The 23,081-nt window shown below is 35.1% G+C and overlaps 2 protein-coding genes across 5 annotated transcripts; one reads left to right on the top strand and one right to left on the bottom strand.

Moving 5' to 3' along the window:
* Positions 1-6,950: 6,950 nt before the first annotated feature.
* On the top strand, positions 6,951-12,276 carry LOC109220941. Of its 4 annotated transcripts, none has more exons than XM_019385409.1 (4): positions 6,951-7,102; positions 9,060-9,105; positions 9,317-9,541; positions 11,209-12,276. In XM_019385409.1, the coding sequence occupies exons 3-4, from the start codon at positions 9,388-9,390 to the stop codon at positions 12,006-12,008; spliced, it is 954 nt and encodes a 317-aa protein (XP_019240954.1). In that variant the 5' UTR covers positions 6,951-7,102; positions 9,060-9,105; positions 9,317-9,387; the 3' UTR covers positions 12,009-12,276. The 4 variants fall into 4 exon arrangements, with proteins under 4 accessions (XP_019240954.1, XP_019240952.1, XP_019240955.1 ...); XM_019385407.1 differs by having other exon boundaries at positions 9,314-9,541; XM_019385410.1 differs by lacking the exon at positions 9,060-9,105.
* A 156-nt stretch (positions 12,277-12,432) lies between these two features.
* LOC109220940 lies at positions 12,433-14,230 on the bottom strand. Its single transcript, XM_019385406.1, has 3 exons — positions 14,125-14,230; positions 13,938-14,013; positions 12,433-13,496 (listed from the first exon to the last, which is right to left on the bottom strand). The coding sequence occupies exons 1-3, from the start codon at positions 14,164-14,166 to the stop codon at positions 12,571-12,573; spliced, it is 1,044 nt and encodes a 347-aa protein (XP_019240951.1). The 5' UTR covers positions 14,167-14,230; the 3' UTR covers positions 12,433-12,570.
* Positions 14,231-23,081: the final 8,851 nt, after the last annotated feature.

The raw sequence follows: 23,081 nt of genomic DNA, 5'->3' as shown, positions 1-23,081 counted from the left end.
GCCCCATCCCGGAGTATTACTTCTGAATCTGCTCCAACTCACATGTATCTCTCGCTCCAATTGCATGACTCTCCCTCAGCTTCACCTACCTCCAAGGGACCAACTGATAAAAGCCTCAAGAAACCGGTGAATGTAGTTTTGGACTCGTCTGATGAGTCTGAAGATAGAAGTGAGGCACAATACTCCATCTCCCCTACAGCTTCATTATCTGGGGAGAGTGCAGGATATGGCGAGGGGGTGAGCCCCAAGTTGGTGGTGTTGAGAGAACAAGAAAACCGGAAGCATGGGCTGATAGATTTGTAGGTGAAATAGCCTTCCACAGATTTCGAGAGTGGTGGCCCAAAAGAAAATTGATTCCGGAGAGGCAATTTATTGACTCTGATCTTCTTCCTCTAAACCCACATGTGCAAGCACAATTCCGTACTAGAGAGGGTTGGGGGTTCTTCAAGGAATGTTGCATAGTCGCAAATGAACATATGGTGAAAGAATTTTACTGTAATGTTTATCATGTGGTGAAAGATTCAAAGGTGACACAAGTGAGGGACAAAGTGGTGATGTTTGATGGGAAGTCTCTGAATGAAATTTTGGGGTTCAACGAAGAGGAAGAAACCCAATACTTAGAAAAGCTGGCAATGAAAGAAGAGGTTCGCCCGTGGTTGGCCCAGCACTTGGCAGCCCCGGGCACTGTCCCAGTTTGGTTGAAAGCAGGAGAGAAGATTCTGAGAAACACGTTCAGTTTTGAAGCAAAGGGGTGGTTGACCTTCGTGTGTAGTAGGCTTGACCCCTCCACTCATGATCACACAGTTCCTATTCCTCGTGCAGTGTTAGTGGCTTCTATTATGGCTGGTTTTCCTCTGAATGTGGGCAACATCATGTCAAGAGTGATTTCTACTGTCGGGCAGGAGACCAACACAAACTACCCCTTCCCCAACATTCTTTCCTTGTACTTCAGAGAGTTGAAGGTAAAGAAGAAGAGATTTGATGTCCAGGTAGATCCAGTGGCCCCCTACTCATGGTACAGTCAGTTGGGTCCCGACAACCCAAAGAGGTAGCCAGCGGTTATTGAGCAGTCCACTGAGCCTTCCACTATCCCTGCTACCAGTGAGACATTACCTCAGGGCCCTTCTTCTATTGCTGGTCCATCTACTGCAGTAGACCCGGATGTCCCTTCATCGAAGACCCACAGGTTCACTGCCTACCAGCTTGCTCAGTCTCTAGCCAGTTTGAACAACTGGATGTCAGCTGCGACATCCAAGTTGTCAAACTTGGCCACTGTAGTTCAGGCACAGTCAGCCCCTTCCACAGTTGAGATCCCTCCTTCTATTGAGAAGACACTGAAGAAGATCCTGGCCAACCAGGAAAAAATGATGGAGACACAGAATGCCTTGGCTAAGGCAGTTGGAGCACACAGCACAGCATTGGGTAAACTAGCTAGGGAGCACAAGAAATTGAGGAAGCAAAAGGCCTCCAAGGAGTCAGTGATGAAGTTGAGGGAGGATGTGGATAAGCTTTTGGCGGATCAGATGCCACTTGACTTACTCTTCGGGGAGCCAACTGTAGATCCAGCAGCAGTTCAACCACAGCAGGAGGAGACTCCCAGGCCGAGGAAGAAGAGGAAACTCCCTAGCACTAAGGGAGTTGTGATAGAGGTGACCCAGGTTCATGAGGGTACATCCAGTGTTCCACCGGTGGTTCAGCCTGTCCTTGATCCAGCTCATGTCCCAGTAGCACAGCAGCAGCAGGTCGGAGACCAGTCTGAGGTTCCGGCTACTACAGAGGATCCAGGGACGACAAGAGACCCCACGCATGTGGACTAGGCTTGAGGGGCCTTTCTATATCCTTTTACTCTGTTTATGAGCTTATCTTGGTAGTTGGCATTGGGGACAATGCCAGCTTTTATTCGTGGGGGTGCGCCCTACCATTTTGATTCTGATACACTGGATGACTGTATATATTTATTTCATTTCTAGTCTATGTTTTGGATTGTCTTTGATTTTTAAATAGTTGGCCTGTATATAACTTTTAACTTTGGCTACTTTTAGACTCTTATGTATATATTCATCCCGTTGTATATTCTACTCCCCATTGTACATATTCATTCGGTTTTTCTATTTTCATTTAAATTTTTCGTTTTCAGCCTAGTAGTGAGGCTCGTAGCCTTTTGTTTTGGTTTTAGTGTTTTCAATAAGCCCTTGGTTTTCTTAATGCCACGGTTCTTTCCAAGGGTAGTGTTTGTGCGAACCGGGTGGCTCTTTTTGTAGTTAAGAGGACCTCAGGCAAGCTTCACTTGGGCCTAACACATTTGCCTTTGATCCCATGGTCAAAGACATAATGTTGTGTTTAGGATGGTAAAAATTGTGGTCTTGAGACTCTTGTGTTGACCAAACAATCATCATATGGTCGTGTGGGGCCATTGTGCGCTTGAATTGGAACTAAGGTCGTTGTGGGTTCTCAACTCGATGTCTTTAGCAATCCTTGAGTGTGTGTGGTGAGAATTTGAATTGTGAGTCTAAGCTCCAAGCCGATGGTCTAGAACTTGCTCTGAATGTTCGTTGAGGCGAAATCATAGGTGAAACTTGACTTGAGAAGTGAATATAGGCCCTCCTTGGTCCGAACTTCCAAATTTGAACAATTTCCATGACCTACTAATGAAATGATCCCTAGTTCAACCCTTTTGAGCCTTAAACCTTCTTCTTTCATGAACCAAAGCTACAAGCCTATACCCGTTCTCAATGAGACCCTCTCTTGGCACCCAATCTTCCCTTGAGCAATGGCAAATATCTAAGTTTAGGGGGTTGAGACAAGAAAGGCATCAATGCGGTAAAGAGGCACAAAAGCAAAAGAAAAGGGAGGCAATGAAAAAGAGAAAAAGACAAAAAGAAATACAAAGGTGAATAAGAACCGGAAAAGGGGATTCAAAGAAAACAAAGTGAAAAAGGTTGCGTAAAAGTAGAAAAAGGAGAAAGGTTTGAAGTGGAAAAGAAAGAGTGACAATGTGTCTCTCTAACCCCTTGAAAGAATTGAAAGAAGTGAAATACTCAAATGAGTCAAAAAGTATGCCATAATGAATCAAAAGAAGTGCTAAAGGGAAGATTGAACCTAAATGAACAAAAACATGACCTACCTTCACCCAAAAGCCTTCACAATGACTCCTAAAAGCCCTTTATGATCTTGAGTTGAGGGAAGCCTACATTAGTGGATACTTACATAAGGGGCAAGCATATGGTACCTAAAGCTGGACTTATGACCTTCTTTGTGAGAGAAATGAGTGAAAAAAATCCATCAACCTCGGGTTGTGTGTCATTACTCTAAAAAGTGAGGTTCGCTTAGGGAGAGTTGAGGATGTGTGAGTTTGGGTTCCACAAAGACCAAGGTATTTGAGAAAAGCGCCTTGATGAAATGAGTCAACCCTTGATGCTCTCGTGTCACATTCGATCCATAGTTCTTAAAAGACTAAAAATGTGTTAATGATGCATTCGTATTGAGGGCAATTGTTAGTCCCAATTGATGCGTCATGAGGCTTCCTTAGGATAAGCTGGAATTACTTGGATGTTTCCTTTTTAGGGGTGGGTCTTCTTTTATTTGCTTGAGGACAAGCAAAGGTTTAAGTTTGGGGGAGTTGATAACTGTGATTTTAACACGTTTTATGCCCATACTTGCCTATGCTTTATGTATGAATTGTCATAAAATAGACCCAGAATGCTTACAAAGTGCGCTTGATTGCAGGTTTGAGCGACAAGATGACAAAAGTCAAAAATCGGCTCGAAACGGAGTGAAACCTGCTCAAGTGTCAAAAATCATTGAAGTAGGGACAAAAGGACCTAGCGCGGACCACACTGATTTGCTGCGCAGCCGCACTAGGAGATTCAGAGAGCATCCATTTCAGGGGTTTCCATGCGCGGTCAGCGCTCTTTTCTACGCGGTCAGCGCTGGTGTCCACGCGGTCGCGCTTCATTGTTGTGCGGTCCGCGCCCATTAGCCTGCGCGGTCGCGCTACCTCTTTGTGCGGTCCGCGTCCCCAGCTTCAGAAGTGAATGATCGAAGGCCAAGACCCCTACGCGGCCGCGCCAGCCCCGCAGGGGTATTTTTGTCCAGTTTTTCTAGCATAGTATAAATAGAATATTATATTATTTCTAGGTAAAGTTTTAGATATCAGATAGCAGCAGCACTCGTGATACTCAAGTTTTAGCCTATTTTGGGCATTTTCATCTTGTTTTATCGTGGATTCTTGTAGATTAACATTCTAGTTAATTAATATGTTGATTTTATCTACTACTTCTTCAATTTCTGTTGCTATTATGGCTAGCTAAACCCATTAGCTAGGGTTGTGACTCAACCCTAGTGTGGGTAATTAATGGGTGTGATTGTTTAATGCTTGAATGATGTTGGATGTTTGATATTTGGGTTAATTTTATGTTTTAACTAGGATTTGGTGGTTGCAAACACTAAGTCTAGCTTAGTGGGTCTTGACTCTTCTTGATAAAAAGTGTCTATGACTCCAAAATTAACCCAACAAGGAATTAGGATGGACCCATGAGAATGGCAGTCCCAATTAACGGGTAAAACCTCGAGAGAGTAATTACCCAACTTGAACCCTAAGTTGCTTGGCTTGTTAGCCTACCCAATTGGTCTCGAGAGAGTCAATGGGGCAAAATCACTCTTTCTACCGAGAGGTGTGAGAGTGAGTGCAATCGTGCAACGGTTATAGCATTAAGCTCCATAATCATCATTCTTGTATTAGGAATCTCTACCCGTTAGTTGACCACCTAGGTAAATGCCACGACCCTAGTTCCTTTCTCTATCTTGCATACAACCTAGAATTAATATCTTAGCATAATTTAGTTATAATTAGTAATTGTTAAATTGTAGTTGATAATCATAAAACCCCAAAAATGATAGAAGATCAATTAGAAGCAAACACGCATTTCTAGGCTAAGCAAATATCCAACTCCCTTTCTAGCTCCCTGTGGAAATTGACCCCGATACCACTATTGGGTAAAAGTATTAGCGTCCACTCTTCCTAAGGTTGAGTCCGCTGCGCGATATCAAATATCAAAGGTGAATATGGGCCCATTCACCTGCCATGTATACCACATAAGATGCATCTATGAGATGGTTACATGTGTGATTATTAATAACCCGCAACATGGTATTTTGCGAGGTGACTTGCTCAATAATTTAATTTCGAGCATAATTTCCATATTTTCCATTCAAGACAGTTTAGCTTGATAAGTTGGCTTACATCACAGTTGGTTTAGCAAAATAATTTATTGAGTGCCTCCACTTAATAGTTAAACTATTGCTTATGAGAACAATGTTATACATATCAGTTTGATATACGCTATATACGAAAGTATATTATTTTCTCCCCTCACAAGTGGTTTCAGGGTCAAGAACCAAATAATTCCATCTTATTATTATTGATGTGCGGTGTATATTTTGATTAATACCATAACGCACAAAGATGAGTTCTCAAAGTTGAGGTAACAAGTTAGTTTTGCTAACATGAGGGGGAGACATGATAAACAGTTGAGAAAAAGTTACGTGGAATGAATTATCATGTGTACATCTAGATCCTCGAATAAAATAATATGAACTTGAAGTTCATAAGAAGATAATTCATTTGCAATATATTGCAAAGCATGCTAGATGCATTTGCTGAACCAAAGAAAGTAACTATATTCTCACCTCCTATTAGAATAAGCCCTAGAAGGACAAAGTCTATGGTACGCTTGAAGCGTATAGACAAATCGGTTTCAAATAAACTTCTTGATAAAGAAGATAAGCAAATGATCATAATAAGGAGGCAAGTGATCTAGAAGATCACATAACATAACACTTCATAAAATCTCAAGAGAGATTCAGGTACCTGAAATGAATGAAGAGATCTCTATGTTATGTCTTTATGAAAAGTAAGGAGGTTGGAACCGATATAAAATGTTTGTCGACGACACCTATAGTAGCGCTAAATATATATGAGGATCTTAAGTCTGGAGAAACAATTCAAGTAGAATTTGGTTTCATATGAAAGACATGTAGTTTTGGACCTGCAGTTCAAACACTTGAAAGTACAAAGCCAATGGTATGTGCAATCAGTTTTCGATATCTTATATGTCTAGCATGACATGAAAACTTGATATGCATCTAAAGTCTATTATACGGCTTATATAACTTAACAATCCCTCAAGGATTTAAATTGCTTAAAGCATATAGAATTCATGGTCGTGAAGTACTACATCCTTAATGCAATTTGTGCACAAATTTATCTTGCTATAACTATATGCATGATAATATGATAGCAAGAGTTTTCACCTCTATGTGAAGATATTGAACTGACGATTCCAACAAGATCATATCAAGACAATCAATCTCTATCAAGAATGATAATTTCAATGTGCAATATATTCATTCAAGTTAATATGGCTGATTTGTTTATCAAATCTCTACCAACGATCTCTGGAAGATGGTGCACAAGATTGGAATGCAAATGCTTAAGGATGTGAAGTGATGCTCTCATGAGAGGGAGTTAATACGCGTAGTACTCTTTTTCCCTTACAAGGTTTTGTCCCACTGGGTTTTCCTTGCAAGGTTTTTAATGAGGCAACCAAAAGGCATATTGTTAGATATGTGTACTCTTTTTCCTTTTCTAGAATTTTTTTTTCCCATTGGGTTTTCTTTTAGTTAAGATTTTAACGAGGCACATTATCTGTTGAATAGACATTCAAGGGGGAGTGTTATAAATAGAATTTTATTTATGGTGAATGTCTATATTTAGAGAGATTCTAAGGTTTATTACTTGGTGGCTAAGTCACTCTGATGTTCTATTCCATTGTAATTCATCCAATATCAATAAGAATTCTTTCTGCCTACTTTTCTGTGCAATATTCTTCTTCCTTTATTGTTTATAACAAGATCCTTTTTGACTTGTTTATTGTCCGGTTCACATAAATTGCAACACACCGAGTATGTATAACACCCTTTTCTGGATTTTCCTGTTCGGTCAAATGACAGGTTACTTCCGGCTCAGTTTTCCTGCTCTCACGCCGACCCCCGCAAACCGGGTGAAGTTAGTTCGTTTCTACTAGTTGGAGGTTCCGTCCAGGTTTTCCTTGTTTCTTTACTCAATAATTGTCTTCTCACAATTTTAAGACGACTGGTCTGTTGGTTTTGCTGATTGTTAGTAAATGAACTCCAAATTGAAATCTAAGTTGATTGGTTGCGGATGTTAGTAGTTTTTGAAGTGATTAAATTTAACTGATTGTTGAACTTAAGCAAAAATGACATTTTTTTCATTTTAAGCTGGATCAATTACTAGCACTTCTCTTTTTATTCTTTTGTGAAATTTCATTCTATTAACTCATATTGTTTCTTTTTTTATTTTATTTTTTTGCTATGTATTTGAAGTGGAAATGATATATTAAAGGAGTCTAAGAGCTAACGATCATTACAGAGAATGTGTTCAAGGTCCTTGAAGAGAGGGATTTGATTGAGGACCCGTTTGACCATAGATTTTATCAAAATAAACTTGGGTTTTATTTGGCAAACACATGTTTGGCCATAGATTTTGCCTATATTTTGGCAAAATTCCAAATCCCAAAACCAGCTCAATAGCTGGTGTTCGGCCAAAATCTTTACAAACACTAATAATATATATGTTTTTTCAAAATAAAATTGGGAAATATGTTTTGAAAATATATGTCCAAACACATTTTCTTGTTTCAACCAAACTTCACACAAATTAGATTTTTCAAAATAAATTTGGGAATCTATGGCCAAATATTAGTTGAGCCTCTCAAAACTTGTCTTGAAGGTTATTTTCGTTAACTTACTCTTACGTTGTTTAATCTCAGAAATGATTCAGTACCTTTGTCGTGATGTTGAACGCTCGTTATGGTAGACAAGCTTTCATTTTAGTTGCATATAGTCAAGTGTCAACCTTGTGGTGAGATGTTTATGACTTAAAGAGTGGTGTGTGCCATTTAGTTCTTAAAATTTTATCTAGAAACAAAGAGTTTTTATGTTTTGATAGATTAAATCCTAAATTTAATATCGGACATAATGGTATTAGGAAGAAGTTTGAGGACAGGTACTATGTAATGACGAAGAAATCTAGTTATTTGTGCTTCTGATTACAACCTTTCTGCTCCTTCTTATTCTTTGATTAAGAGGATCTTCTAGATGTTTCATTTATATTTGTTATTTGTGTTGGACTTTAAGCCATTGGGTTTTAAAGTAGAAGAAGTGTGAATTGGAAATGGAGGGAAATAAAATGGAGGAAAAAATGAAAATTTGAAGAAGTGAACCTTTGTCTTGCACTTTGTCCCTCATTGGTGAGGGACAATCACATTTGTGTGCTTATATATAGAATCACTTCTTAAAGCTCTTAAAAGAAGTTGAAGAGAATGAACCCTCGCGCCGTCGTCGCTCGGCTTCGGATTTGGTAAGATTATTTTTGGACAAAATTTATTTAATTATTTAATAATTAATTAAATGTCAAATCACTGCTGAAAATACGCCAGAACCCTGCTGAAGATTCAGAGGGACTCTTTGGCCGCGGTTCTGCCGTAACCGCGGCAGGCAGCGTATTCTTCTGAAAAGGCACCTTTTCCATCTTCTGAAAAGGCACCTTTTCCAGACACCTCTTCTGATAATTGCCTATAAATTCTGAGGCAAGGCTCCATTTTCTACACACGAAAAACACTCCAGAACTTCTTTCTTTTTGAATATACTGCATCCTAATTCGCAGTCTCTCTCTCCAATTCGTAAGTGTGATTTTGCTCCGTTCTTTGAGTTCGTTGGGATCCTGCAGTTTGTATTGCCACTGTTACAGGAAGGTTTATTCCGTTTTATCCTGGGAGGATTTAATCCATTACCTTGGCAACTTGTGAGGGGGTTAAAATTCCTTAAGGACACACAAGAAACTTGTGGACTCAGAATATTTCTGATTCTCTACTATTTTTCAGATTTCTTTAATTTTTCTAACATTTTTTTTTTCTGATTTTGTGTTTTAACACAGCTTACAATTTGTCTATTAACTTGTATTGGATAAACTGTGACAGCTTAGAAACAAGATAAAGCTGAAGAATATTGGATATTAAAATAAAGGTAAATGGAGTTGATTTTATAAAGAATTTCGTACTTCTTGAAAAGGGGGAACAATAATAAGTGGAAGAAGGAACTATTAAAGAATCAAACACACCACACACAAGAAATACTTGAAACTTCGTCATTAGTTCTCTTCTTGGATCCATAATTCTACTTGATTTCCTCTTTGTTTTTCCTAACACTAATAAATATTTTTTTCCAACTGTAGTAGTTTCTTCTTTAAAGAAGCTGGTGCGGAGTTAGGGTTGAGTTGTATGGTTTTATCTCTGCATAAATCGGAAAATGGCTCGAAGGTTTTCTCGCCTTTGTACAGTTGTCTGCATGTACAGATCAATTACTGGAGCGAAATTGCAACCACCAATCTTGCCCCGCACATTCCAGTCTCGTCCACACACTGTACTCCATGGCTATTTTTATCCTATGCTCCAACTTCAAGGTCAGTTGCACTCTCAACCTAATTGGTTAAGTAATAAAGCTTGAAGCTTGTTTTTCCTCTCTGTGATGTAATATTGGTATTTATAAGGCATCGTTTGGGCATTCAGGAGTATTATAAGTGATGGAGATAAGGCTTCTTTTCATGTGGCCAATCTGTTTGTGAGAGTTCTCAATGAAATATTGGAAGCCCTAGAATCAATTATTTCTAGAATTTTAGTGGTGGATCAGATTCAGAAAAGGGATTGCTCAGTTGTAGGAGTAACATTTAAGGACTTCTTGAGTTTTGGATTGACTGACTTCTAAAGTTTCTGCTTCAATCTTATGCGCTGTGTATAATCTCCAATAAGTGAATGAATTTCAACCTAGCACGGAATCGTCTAGTGAATAATTCTGAACGCATCTATGCTTCTACTTCAATATTTTGCCTCTTAAGTGCTACTACTTGTGTCTCTGCTGTTTAACCATGACCATGACCCTGGACAAGGATTTGTTTTTTGCATGTCAGCATTGTTCTTAACTGCTTTCTTATTCCATGAGTCTGCTACATGTATGTTTATGTGATTGTCACTTTTCATAGACTTCTTCATGGCTATTCCTACTTCTGCTTTCAAGAGAAAATTAATTCACATTCCTTTCTTGTGACGGGTTTTTGCATATATTCTATCAATTGATTGTTGCTGATCATAGTCATGATATGTTGAAAAGGACCCTTAAGTTCTAACATCTCTACAGTTATCTAACAATCTATAGGACTGTGTTTCCTTTATTGTTTATCTTTTAGGCAAACCATACTTCACCTCTTGATAAAATTGCTGCTCACTTTAAAACAGACTTGTAGCCCGTTTGGCCAGGCTGCAAAAATCAGCTTATTTTGAGAAGTGCTTTTTTTCAAAAGTGTTTTTCTCAAAAGTACTTTTGGTGAGAAGCAGTTTGTGCTTGGCTAATTAGTTTGAAAAGCACTTCTGAGCAGCAATTAGTGTTTGGCCAAGCTTTAAAAAACCTATTTTTCTCAAAAGTGCTTCTCAAAAAAGTGCTTTTGGAGAGAAGCTACTTTTTTCTGCTTCTCCAAAACTGCTTCTGCTTCTCCTCAAAAGCACTTTTTTTCCCTCCAGAAGCTTGGCCAAACACCTCAATTTTTGGCCAAAAGTGCTTTTGGCCAAAAAAAAAAGCACTTTTGGCCAAAAATAAGCTTGGCCAAATAGGCTATTACTTATATGTGTCTGCCCCAGTACTTGAGCACTTCTCCGTTCTATTAGAACTTGCCAGTTGGCATTCTGATTGTTTCTTGGAGTTCTTTCTTCTGTTCTTGTAAATGAAACTAAAACATAGTATAAATTGGAAGACTATCATTGAAGTTCTGTTTTCTAGGTTTGTTATACATCCATAGAACATTTTAGTGCCTGTGCCACCAAGATTTGACCTCTTTTTCCCCATGAAACTGCAACAAATTCTTAAAATTAAATTTTCCTCGAAGAGGCAACAATGTTTTAGAATTTAGTTCCTGAACTCGCTATGCATAGAACTTCTTGGTATAAGCCAGAAGTCAAAGCATCTACTTTTTGGAAATATGGAGTACTTTCTGCACACAACATTTTGAACTTTTTTTTTACTTCTTGCAAGTATAGTTAACTTGCAAACAAAATTCAAGAGGTGCTTTATTTGATGCAGCATTGAGATCATATGCACGTAACAGACGTTCCAATTATGATCTATTTGGTGGCGGTATACCTAAACCAGATGAGTTTAAGAAAGCCTGGGCAAAACAAATGGATGACGAAGAGAGTCGTCTTTGGACAGCAAGTGAAGATGAAAGTGACTCCGATAAAACTGATAGTCATAGCCGTCTCAAGAAAGAGATTAGGAAAGCTAAACAACGAGCAAAAGAGCAAGACAGTCCTATTGATGCAGATGATAGTGACGAACTGAGAAGCCTGTGGTCCGATAGTGATGAAGAGAAGACATTATGGACCGGTAGCGAAGGAGATGATGATGATGATATTCCAACTGAACCATATCCGAATGAAAAGAGTGATAGCTACATTGATAAACTGTTTGAATTTGAGGAAAAACCTCAATATAGAACGCTCTCTGAAGCCTTGAAATCTGAGCAGGAACCTGAAGAGTTATCTCCTGGAAAGCAAGCTAGAAAAATTGCAGTGGAAAATGCCCTTAAGAAATTGAAAAAAGGACCTGATGGGCGTTACATCAATGTTTGGGAGGTTATGAGCGATGTGGACATTCTGATTGGTGCTTTTGAGAACATCATTTCAGGGCCAGAGTACGCTGAGCTGAGACAGGGAGGACCTAAGCAATTGAATATGCAATTTTTCAAAGACATACAAGCTCGTATGAGAGATCCAAACTATGAGTTCTCTCCTGAAATGAAATTGAAACCAAAGAGCAAAGTGGTACCTAGAAAGAAGTGGCAGAAAGCAGAGTCTAGGCGTAGGAAAGCACGGAAACGATAGCTTCATGGAGGTGCCATTTCTTTTAGCATCTAAATATTGTACCAATAGATTTATGTCTCACGTGCAGATTCCATGCGTCTTTAGCTATTAGATCAGAGATAATTCAGGTCTAGAAGAAGATGTATCAGCAGTTGGTGGACTTGCTTACTGCTTTCTGTAAATTATTCATGATTGCTCTTATGTAGGCATTTTATTTAGATTACTTATTCTTGCTACTGAATGGGAACCCGAATTTCATAACTAACACTTTGAGATAGGTTAATTGCTCTACAGCTACCTCTCTATTTCACCCGGTACCTGGAGTTTCAACATCAATGCATGTATACTGCAATTGTCATTACGACGTTTGTCTCCAGCAGAGGTGGAATAAGTAACTTGTAAAATATAGCAAGTTACCTATCGACAGGTTAAATTACTAGGATAGTGTAAAAAAATTCTTTCACCGTAAATGTATATAAGTGATTCAAATGGAAAATGTACTTATGACAAAAAAGGTAAAAGAGGACGACAATGTGAAACTTGAAATCTAAACTACATATAGAGGTATAGAGACGGTAATCTCTCAAATATTGTAGCTATTCACGTTCCAGGGATGACTGATGTTGGGTGGGAAGACACCGTATGTCTGATTGAGAATCCTCTCTGGGTGATAGGCGTAAATATCACTGTTGAAGTTGTCAATGCCATTGCCATACATTTTCTGCCTGTAAGAGTTCATCATTGTTGAAGCTGGATTATTGTAATGGTAAGCCTGCATGTCATGCATCTCACTGAATTGCCTTGGTTGATATCCGTAAGCCCCCCGAGCAGTATGTAAGTTCTGCAGTCCTAGTTCTTTGCTTCCCAAATCAGCAAAACGGGAATTAATATCCTTCAGACCTTGGTTTGGAGCAAAACTAGGATTAGAGTTTCGAAGACCTTGGAAATCAACCATTGGATTTCTGCTACCAGCTTGTATACTTGGCAGATTTTCAAATGGGGAAGTTATTCCGAAATCTGCATTGTTAGTGATGTTTTCCTCCTGACCAAAATATGGATAATCCATGTTTCCTAGTGCATAAAGGTTTTGGTTTGTCTCACCTGTGAGAGAGTCAATGCTAATACTCCGGTCCAGAAACTCTTTGTTGCCCCAATGATCGAAGCCTCGTTCAGTAGGGGCAAACATAGGCTGCATATTGGAGGTTCCAAGAGAATTGCATGAGCTGTGCATTTGGTTTTGATGCTTGATATTGTTGAGCCAATTAAGGAGTTCCGGATTCTGAGTCTTCTCATAGTCACACCAGTTTAGAGCTCCCTGGTTTTGGTGATTGTTGTTATCATTGAACCAGTTATAGAATAGTTGTGTTTCCTGGTTTTCCAATGGATTCTCTGATAAAAGCTCTGCATGTTTCCCTGATTTGTTTAGTTTCTTGATCAGTGTTGCAGCGTCCACATTACCATATACTATGACCACTTGTTCTTCGACATCCATTTTCACTTGATAAACCCCTGAAACCAAATGTTTTAGCCGTAATGTAAATGATGTCTGTTTCTAAAATATGAACTTCCCCTGCCCTTTTTGTTGAAAACAAAGAAACGGGTTGATGCAGACATTTCCTTAGAACGAAACTAATAATTTAAAAATCTGCCAAAGCAATAATTTTTTAAATGTTTCTTGCTTTTAAAGGGCGGCCATCCTATAAAAAAATTGGTAAATGCAACTAGTTAATTAAATAATTGAAATCTGCACCTTTTATTTTCAAGCGAACATTACAAATGAAGTATAAGGCAACTAGGAAACTAATTAACAAAATAATGAATATAAAAGGTGGCGAACGATATTTACAGCTAATGCAAGAAACGCAAGAATCATTTACAAAATCATTATTTTTCTGGTAGGCAGGTTGGAGAAAGAAAGTGGTAAATGTTATAGATGAAAAGTGAGAGTACCTTCAATTCTTGTAAGCAGTTTCTTCACCTTCCGCATGCATCCATGACAGTGGATCTGAACTTTAAGAATGTAAGTCTGTAAACAGAAAAGAAAATGAACACAAACAAGTAGTTAAAGAGGGCAGAAGACAATGCTAAAGAGAAAATACTTGGAAAAAAGAAGAGGAGGAACTTATTAGTGAATGACCTGAATTCTCACAAACTCAAATTCATGGGCAGTGGCAGGCATTTTTCAGTGATTAGTTTGTCCTCTTTTGTCAAATGAAGTTTGAACTTGTTGTTCCTATTATAAGTCTTCCTGCTAACTTGTCTCGGAAGGATCATCCAACCAATGGCTAAAAATAAGCCACAGTTTGTAATAGTAGAGTGGCAGAGAGATGCAGGCACCAAATACATGACAAGAAAAAAGAATATGGAGTCCGGAACCAAAATGTGGTTCTTTTGGACTCAAACTACACAAATAGGTGGGAAAAAAAAGAAGTTACCATTATATATATAACGCCATAATACCTGGCGCTATATATTAACGGTAACTGCACCGTTCATATATAGCGCACGATATTATGGCGCTATACTCAAAAGCTGACACGCCCAGGTATAGCGCCAAAATAAGTGGCGCTATACCCTTCTCCCTGGCCCCCACGTGCTTTCTTCTATTCTTACTTCTTTCTCTATTTGACGTTGGGAGAGTTAAACCAAATCAAACCAAACCATATTGGATTTGTTTCCGTTGACTCGAATAATCGGTTTGGTGCGGTTTATAAGTGTACATTCCTACTTCAATTTTGCCTCACAAACCCGGCCGGTCGTCTTAAGAATTTACGCCCCGATCCCCCATTAACTGTTTCCCCTAAGTTCATTTCTGCTATTTTGGTTTGCCGGGGCGTTCGGTGTTGAGTTTCGGAGAGTTTTGGGATACTTAGTCCCTAAATTAGAGCTTAAGTGTGGAAAAGTGTTCCGTCAATCCCACATCATTTTTTTTCCATTACCTAAAAGTTGTACTTCCTCTCCCTTATTTTTTACTTGTTGGGTAACTTATTTTAATTAATACTTAAGTTATTGCTTCTACTTTCTTTTTCTTTAAATAATTTTATAAATCTTAAAGGAGTTATCTATACTATATTAAAAGCACGAAGGCCTTTATCGAAATGTCGTTCGCCTTTTTTACCCCTTTAAAAATAGAGTTCACACTAGACAAAATAGTCAATATTTATCTTCTAAATATTTAGGAATTTTAATTCAACTAAAATTTTACTAATTAAATCTTTCCTTATTTAAAATATGTGGGAGATCCTAATATTTTGGGACTTTATATTCCATTATGATTTTAGCTTATATAATAATTACAGAGCATGGACAATTAAATACAATATAAATATGGAAAGTTTGAATTATCATCAAAAACTATTATCTCACTCATAGACGAGATTTCATAGGTAAACACTTACCTTTTACCAAGAATATTTTATAATCTTAACATTAATATATTCACAATCTTAAGGACAAAATCAAATACAATCCTCTACTTAACCGTAACAATATTTTTATTATCAATTTTGTAATAGGAAAAAAATTAATGTTTAACAATTATGATGCTATTTCATATTGGACAATCTTATAATTTAATTAGTTTTTTAATATTTAGGACTTTAAAATCTTATTATTAAATTTTTCTTATTTGAAATATGTAGAAAGTCCTAAAATTTAGGACTTTAAAATAAATCAAGATTTTATCTTATTTAAATATTTTCCTTATTCCAACTATATAACATAATTATAACTTCGTCATATTACTTTTCCTAAAATTTGATGCCTTAAAATTAACTAAAATTTATTTATTAAATTTTTCATTATTTATAAGAGCTATAAATTCCACACGAAGATAGAAAAAGCAACAAGTTCGTGCCAGTTTCGATACGAAGTGCTCTTATAAACGTGTACTTGTTTAAATATTGTAATTATCATTATTTAAATATTATTGATAATATATTTTGGAGCATGCCCTAAATGTAGTATAGATAACTCCTTTAAGATTTATAAAATTATTTAAAGAAAAAGAAAGTAGAAGCAATAACTTAAGTATTAATTAAAATAAGTTACCCAACAAGTAGAAAATAAGGGAGAGGAAGTACAATTTTTAGGTAAAGGAAAAAAAAATGATGTGGGATTGGCCAACTCTCCCAACGTCTAATAGAAAAAGAAGTAAGAATAGAAGAAAGCACGTGGGGCCAGGGAAAAGGGTATAGCGCCACTTATTTTGGCGCTATATCTGGGCGTGTCAGCTTTTGAGTATAGCGCCATAATATCTGGCGCTATATATTAACGGTGCAGTTACCGTTAATATATAGCGCCAGGTATTATGGCATTATATATATAATGGTAACTTCTTCTTTTTTCCACCTATTTATGTAGTTTGAGTCCAAAAGAACCACATTTTGGTTCCGGACTCCAAGAATATGGGGCACTATATAGCCAGCTAGCTAGTCCTTTCATCTCAAGTACAAAAACAGCAAACCCCCAAAAATGTCAGTGTCTGTAGTGATTTTGTGAGATAGCCGGGGGGGGGGGGGGGTGGAGGGTGTAAGAAAAGTGTGATTTGACCAGTTGAATAGTATAATACTTCAGGGAAATGAGGATTGACAGTTCAGATAAGGCAGGATGCAGGGGGAGCCTCCTTCTTTTTTCCATTTACAGTTAAATGCTGTAGTAAAGATTCTTGTGTTAGAAGCATGACAATGTGTGTGGGGATACAGTAATTTTACATGATTTGATCGTAGGCAGCTGCTTCAGCCACTTTGCTTCTTTTCTGCCCTCTTCCTGGTCATGGATTCCTCTCTAGTCTCTATTAATGTTCAAATAACTCCTAAAGTGTACACCGTCTAAAATATACAGTGGCAAACACAGACTTTTATACAAGCGTGGCCGGAACTAAAAATGTGGTTCTTTTGGACTCAAACTACACAAATAGGTGTAAAAAAAAAATTAGCATGCTATATATAACGCCAGAAAACCTGGCGCTATACATTAACGGTAACTGCACCGTTAATGTATAGCGCCAGATTTTCTGGCGTTAGACAAAAAAATCTGACACAGCTGATATTGTGCCATAAAAAGTGGCGCTATATGTTCTTCTAGAGCTACGTACTCTTTCTTTTTCTTTTTGGTAATTATTAGGCATATGAAATAACTATGAAATATGTTGTTGTCAATTTATTTGCACTTTGAATATATTGTACTACCGCAAAATACCACAAGATTAAAATTTGTCACTAAACGTTTCATATTTTTTGCACTAAACGTTTTATATTTTTTGCAACCTTAGTTTTGTCAGTAATAGCATAAACAAATTATCGATAATCATTGTATCATCTCTATTTAACCTATAAAATTATTAGGTACCATAAAAAGTTCATCACTAATTATTGATTTTTTGGAAGAAAAATTAGAGTCATACTTAAATGCACACGTCAAATACGTATAATGACGAAACACAAATTTGTAGCGATAGTTTTATCTACTCGAGTTTTTCACCAAAAAGATAAATTGTCGCTAGTTATTTGGTAGCATTAGTCACAATGTTTAAAGTTATTGGTGACAAACTAGTTTAGTCTCTAATATTGTAGACAACTAGTGAAATATATTATTTGTCTTAAATTTGTTATATTTTATTCGTTGACAAAGTTTGGTGACTAATTGTATTATCTATAATATATTAAAAGCAAAAAAGCCCTTAGCGAAACGTCATTTTTTTTTGTCCTTTCAAAAATAAGTTCACATTAGATAAAACAATCATTTAGTTATTGCTTCTACTTTATGAATATTCATTTAATAAGTTTTCTAATATTTAATAATAGTCATAATGATTTTCTACTATTTTAGAACTTAGAATCAATTAAACTTTATATGTTAGTAAAATTTTTCTTATCTTAATTATGTAGATTATTTTCACCCCAACTAGATTCTCAAACATATGTAGTTAATTATGACTCAAGGTAGTATTTTTCAATTTGATATTTTATTTAACATATTGAGGGATTTTCAACAAATGACAAGTTACATTAATTATTTATCGTAAAATATTAACTCAACATTGGTTATTTTTAGACTTTACATTTCTACTTATTAGTTTACAGCTTGTTTGGATGGTTGACCTATTGTATCGTATTGTATTGTTTTCACCGAACAATGTTTGTTTTGATTGTTTTAGTTAAATTGGTTGTATGTATTGTTAAATCCATTGTTCCAAAACAATGGAAAGTCTATTTTTGAAACAACCGATTTGGTGTGGTGGGATCGTTTCCTATTTTTCTTTCAATTATGCCCTAACTTATTACTTTATAATTCTATTTTACCCTTTACCTTTTTATTTTAATTAATAGCAAAGTCCTTTTCACATATTTTGTAATAGAATTCTACATGAAGTCTAATAACCGATATAAATTCTCAAGACGACATCCCAATATAATCTGATATATATAATCCTACATACGTGAAAAACTCATTTTGTCTTCTGCCGCTTCTCCATACTCTTCAGAGTAAATGTTTTGTTTTACTTTTGTCTGAATGGAGTCTACTTAATCTTTTTTTTTAAGAAATGTTATTATTATGATCTAATTATAAATATAGTGTACTTATTATTATTTTTAATATTATTAACTTGTTCAACTAATTTCGATAGAATTTGCATGAATTTAATTGCTTAATTTATATATAAGACATAATTAGTGATTAGTTAGTAGAAAGTGGTTTTCTTAAATAATTTTTACGTGTAATTTTTGATAAATTAAATATTTAAAATAATTGAGGTATTGTAGTAAACTTATCAGTTAAAGTACAGTACGATACAGTCAAACCAAACAGCAAAATGTTATTTAACAACAACGAACAATACAATCTATCCAAACATTGTATTCATAAAACGACACGATACAATACAATACAGTACAATACGATACATTATAAAACGATGGGGAACAGTGATCCAAACAGAGTGTTAGCTTCTTTTTTTTAGGAGTTGACAATAACACTTTTTCTCCATGACGTCTGTAATATTTCTTGTTAGTTTTAATAAATGGCAGCAATTTTAGTTTTATATGATAATAATCATGAACTGCTACTTACTAACACAAATTTTAATCTTGTGGTATTTTGCGGTAGTACAATATATTCAAAGTGCAAATAAATTGACAACAACATATTTCATAGTTATTTCATATGTCTAATAATTACCAAAAAGAAAAAGAAAGAGTACGTAGCTCTAGAAGAACATATAGCGCCACTTTTTATGGCACTATAGCAGCTGTGTCAGATTTTTTTTGTATAACGCCAGAAAATCTGGCGCTATACATTAACGGTGCAGTTACCGTTAATGTATAGCGCCAGGTTTTTTGCATTATATATAGTATGGTAACTTTTTTTTTTACACCTATTTGTGTAGTTTGAGTCCAAAAGAACCACATTTTGGTTCCGGACTCTTATACAAGCGGGTTCAAATATATACAGAAGTCCTAAATAAGTAATCGGCAATAAAAGTGATTTTTTTTTGAGTTAACAAACAACAAAGTTTAACCCAGTGCTTTTTATTTTGTACCTAACAAAACCTTAATAAAATATTTTTCTACCTTTACAATTTAATAATTTATTGAACTCAATTTATTTTACAAACTTTACTGTAACAAACATAAGTTTGATCTATATTAAAATACTAAACTCTATTTATCTATTATTTTTAATTTGACTTGCACTAACTGTTAACCAGAAAAAAAAAAAATCTAAGTTACATTAATAATTTCAAAACTATGGGAAGACGAAGATGAAGTATATAACGAGAAAACATGAGGTTTTCTAGTTTAGTGCATGTGAAAATAGAGAAGCGCATGGGTTCGAACACGCGACCTTTCGGTGAGTTAACCCCGCTTGAACCATCCAACCATCGCACTACTATGAACAAGGGTGTTCAGCGGCTTTAGTTTTTTTAGCGGTTTGTTTCTTCGAAAAATAATTTTCACATAAAAATTGTAAAAAAATATTTACGAAGCCGGTTCAATTGAACCTCCTTGAACCTACGTGGATCCGCTCCTGAAAATATACAACTCAACAACAGCAACAACAATAATAATAATAATCAAGTTTTAAGTTTTGTGCACCGATAATGTACTTTCGCTGTTTCAATATGGATGATATAGTTTGACTTGACACAAAGTTTAAGGGGGAAAAAAAACTTTTGAAACATGTGGTCCTAAAAGCTTAAGAGGGAAAAGCTTCATGGGGCCATGACATTTATTAATTACTAGTCTTACGATACGCGCGTTGCGCCTGTACTCTATCTAAATAAATAATATTTTGTTAAATAATTATGCAAATATTTTATTAAAATTATGTCTGAGTTATCATAAATAAAAGTGTAAGTTTGTAATATTGAGAAATATTAATTCTGCGTACCTAACTGAATAAAGGGAAGAAATTGCAATATAAAAATTATCAATCATCGTCATATTAAAAGTATAAGCCAATATACAAATACTGAAAAGGTTTTAAAGAAATCAAACGATCATCATTTATAAAAATAATATTTGTTCAAAAAATTTTGTGGAGGGGGAGGGGGGATGTAATTCCTAGTTTTTTATTTTTTTTTAAATCTTATATTTTCTATCGTGAAGTTTTATCTCTCGCTTACCCATCAATAATTTTTCAATTTTAGTGCACATGTTCATACGATAAATATGAAAAATTATTTAAATCTTATATTTTCTATCATGAAGTTTTATCTCTAGATTACCCATCAATTGTTTTTCAATTTTAGTGAACATGTTCATATGACAAAATATAGAAAATTATTTTTTCATTAATATATTTCTAAATATATCTAATTGAGTGGATAAAAGATTAAATTTTGTATATCTGTAAATTTATAGCTTTCAATATAATATATTTAGCCTCCTTTCTATCTCTTTATTTTAAAAAATGGGTCAAAATTGTAATCCATAGACCTGTTCCTTGGATCCACGCAAGATAATATATTATTTTTTNCCGGCGGGGGCGCGACTTATGTCCGTGGCCCTATGCCCGACCATGCCGAGGTGTGATACCAAGAGAGCCATCGCAACCACTGATCTACCCATTGGCCTAGAAGAGTGCGCTCCTCTATCTCTCGTTCACCATCGAACACCAGCTCGGTGTAATTCCTAGTTTTTTATTTTTTTGAATCTTATACTTTCTATCGTGATGTTTTATCTCTAATTACCCATCAATAGTTTTTCAATTTTAGAGAACATGTTCATATGATAAATATGAAAAATTATTTAAATCTTATATTTTCTATCATGAAGTTTTATCTCTAGATTGCCCATCAATAGTTTTTCAATTTTAGTGAACATGTTCATATGATAAATATGGAAAATTATTTTTTCCTTAATATATTTCTAAATATATCTAATTGAGTGGATAAAAGATTAAATTTTTGTATATCTGTAAATTTATAGACTTTCAATATTATTTATTTATTTAGCCTCCTTTCTATCTCTTTATTTTAAAAAATGGGTCAAAATTGTAATCCATAAACCTGTTCTTTGGATCCACGCAAGATAATATATTGTTTTTTTATTGATTTCAATTGACCTAACACATGGTATTTAAATAACTTTATTTAACTTCAAAATATGTGTGGAAAGAAGGGACTCATGAATCGAAAAGGACTCAAATTTGGGCGAAGGTTATAATGTGATTCACATGTGTTATTATCCTTCTTTTATAAATTTTTATATTACATAGTTCAAATAAGAAAAGATTTATGATACAAAATCTAGTTGATTTTGAATTCCTAAATATTCGAAAACTAATAAATTGTTCTTTCCTAAATATTAGGAGATTAATTAAATGACTATTTTGTCTAGTGTGGATGTAATTTTTCAAAGGACAAAAAAGGCGAACGATATTTCGATAGGGCCTTCGTGCTTTTAATATAGTATAGATAGATAAAAGCTTCTCATTAAGGGTAAAGTAGGTAAAATGAAAAGTTTAAAGTTAAATTATTTTCAAATATAGAAATATGTCATTCTTTTTGGAATGGATTAATAAGAAAAGTGTGCCATTTAAATTGAAACGGAACGAGTAAGTTTTTTGCTTCATCAAATTAAATTTCGCTTACAACATCCTATAACTATGTGTAATAAGTTAGATATAGTAACCTGAAAAATAGAATATCATCATCTTTTATAACAAGTTAAATTACAGACAGAAGCAGATCTAGAATTTGAAGTTTATGGATTCATATCGTAATTTCAAATTTATACACAATAATAATTCAATTCACAATTAGTTATTTATGGATATTTAGTGAATTTCTTAATAGAAATATATGGTCTACGCAAAAGTTATTGATTTCCTAAAGATCCATATACAATGCTCTAGATTCGCTACTGATTAAGAGGAGATGATGTAAGAAAATTTCACATTATGTATAACTTAAACTCCTGATAATTTATACAGCATTTGTTTATTTATACTATCATGCATATTTTGAGCCCGTTTGGATTAGCTGATTTGAAGTAGCTGATAAGCATTAGGTGCTGAAAAGCACTTTTAAGTGCTGAAACTGATTTAAAAAATAAGCAGTTACGTGTTTGGATACAAATGCTGAAATTGATAATAAGTTGTTGCAGTTTGATAAAAAAAGTGCTGATAAGCTTTTTTCTGTTAAAATGACTTAAATAACCTTAGAACTGTTTACACTTATAAGGGCGTAATTTCTTCAAAATTTTAGATTCCAAATCGATTCAAATACAAAATATTCTATTTGTCATTTTATTTTAAATACGAGTGTGCTTAGATAAGATAACTTTTATGATAAATATAATTTATTTTATGATAAGCATATAATCATAAGTTATAATAATTAATAAATTAACAAAAGTTTCTCAGTAAAAACTAAACCTAAATAGGACAAATATTTGAAGAGAAACAAATATTGTCTTCATCACCACAACACTTAAAAAGCAATATACCAAAAATTTAATATGTCCATTATTACATACAATTCAATAATTTATACACAATCACATAGATACAAATATGCAAACGAATAGAGAATTTACTTATCTTAAATAGTCAATGAGAATTGCAGACTTGAGAGGCGGGGGGATTGGG

This window comes from Nicotiana attenuata, unplaced genomic scaffold (assembly GCF_001879085.1).
Source record: "Nicotiana attenuata strain UT unplaced genomic scaffold, NIATTr2, whole genome shotgun sequence".
NCBI lineage: Eukaryota > Viridiplantae > Streptophyta > Magnoliopsida > Solanales > Solanaceae > Nicotiana > Nicotiana attenuata.
The sequence above is the reverse complement of the archived record's forward strand: the minus strand, read 5'-3'. Positions and strand labels throughout refer to the sequence as shown.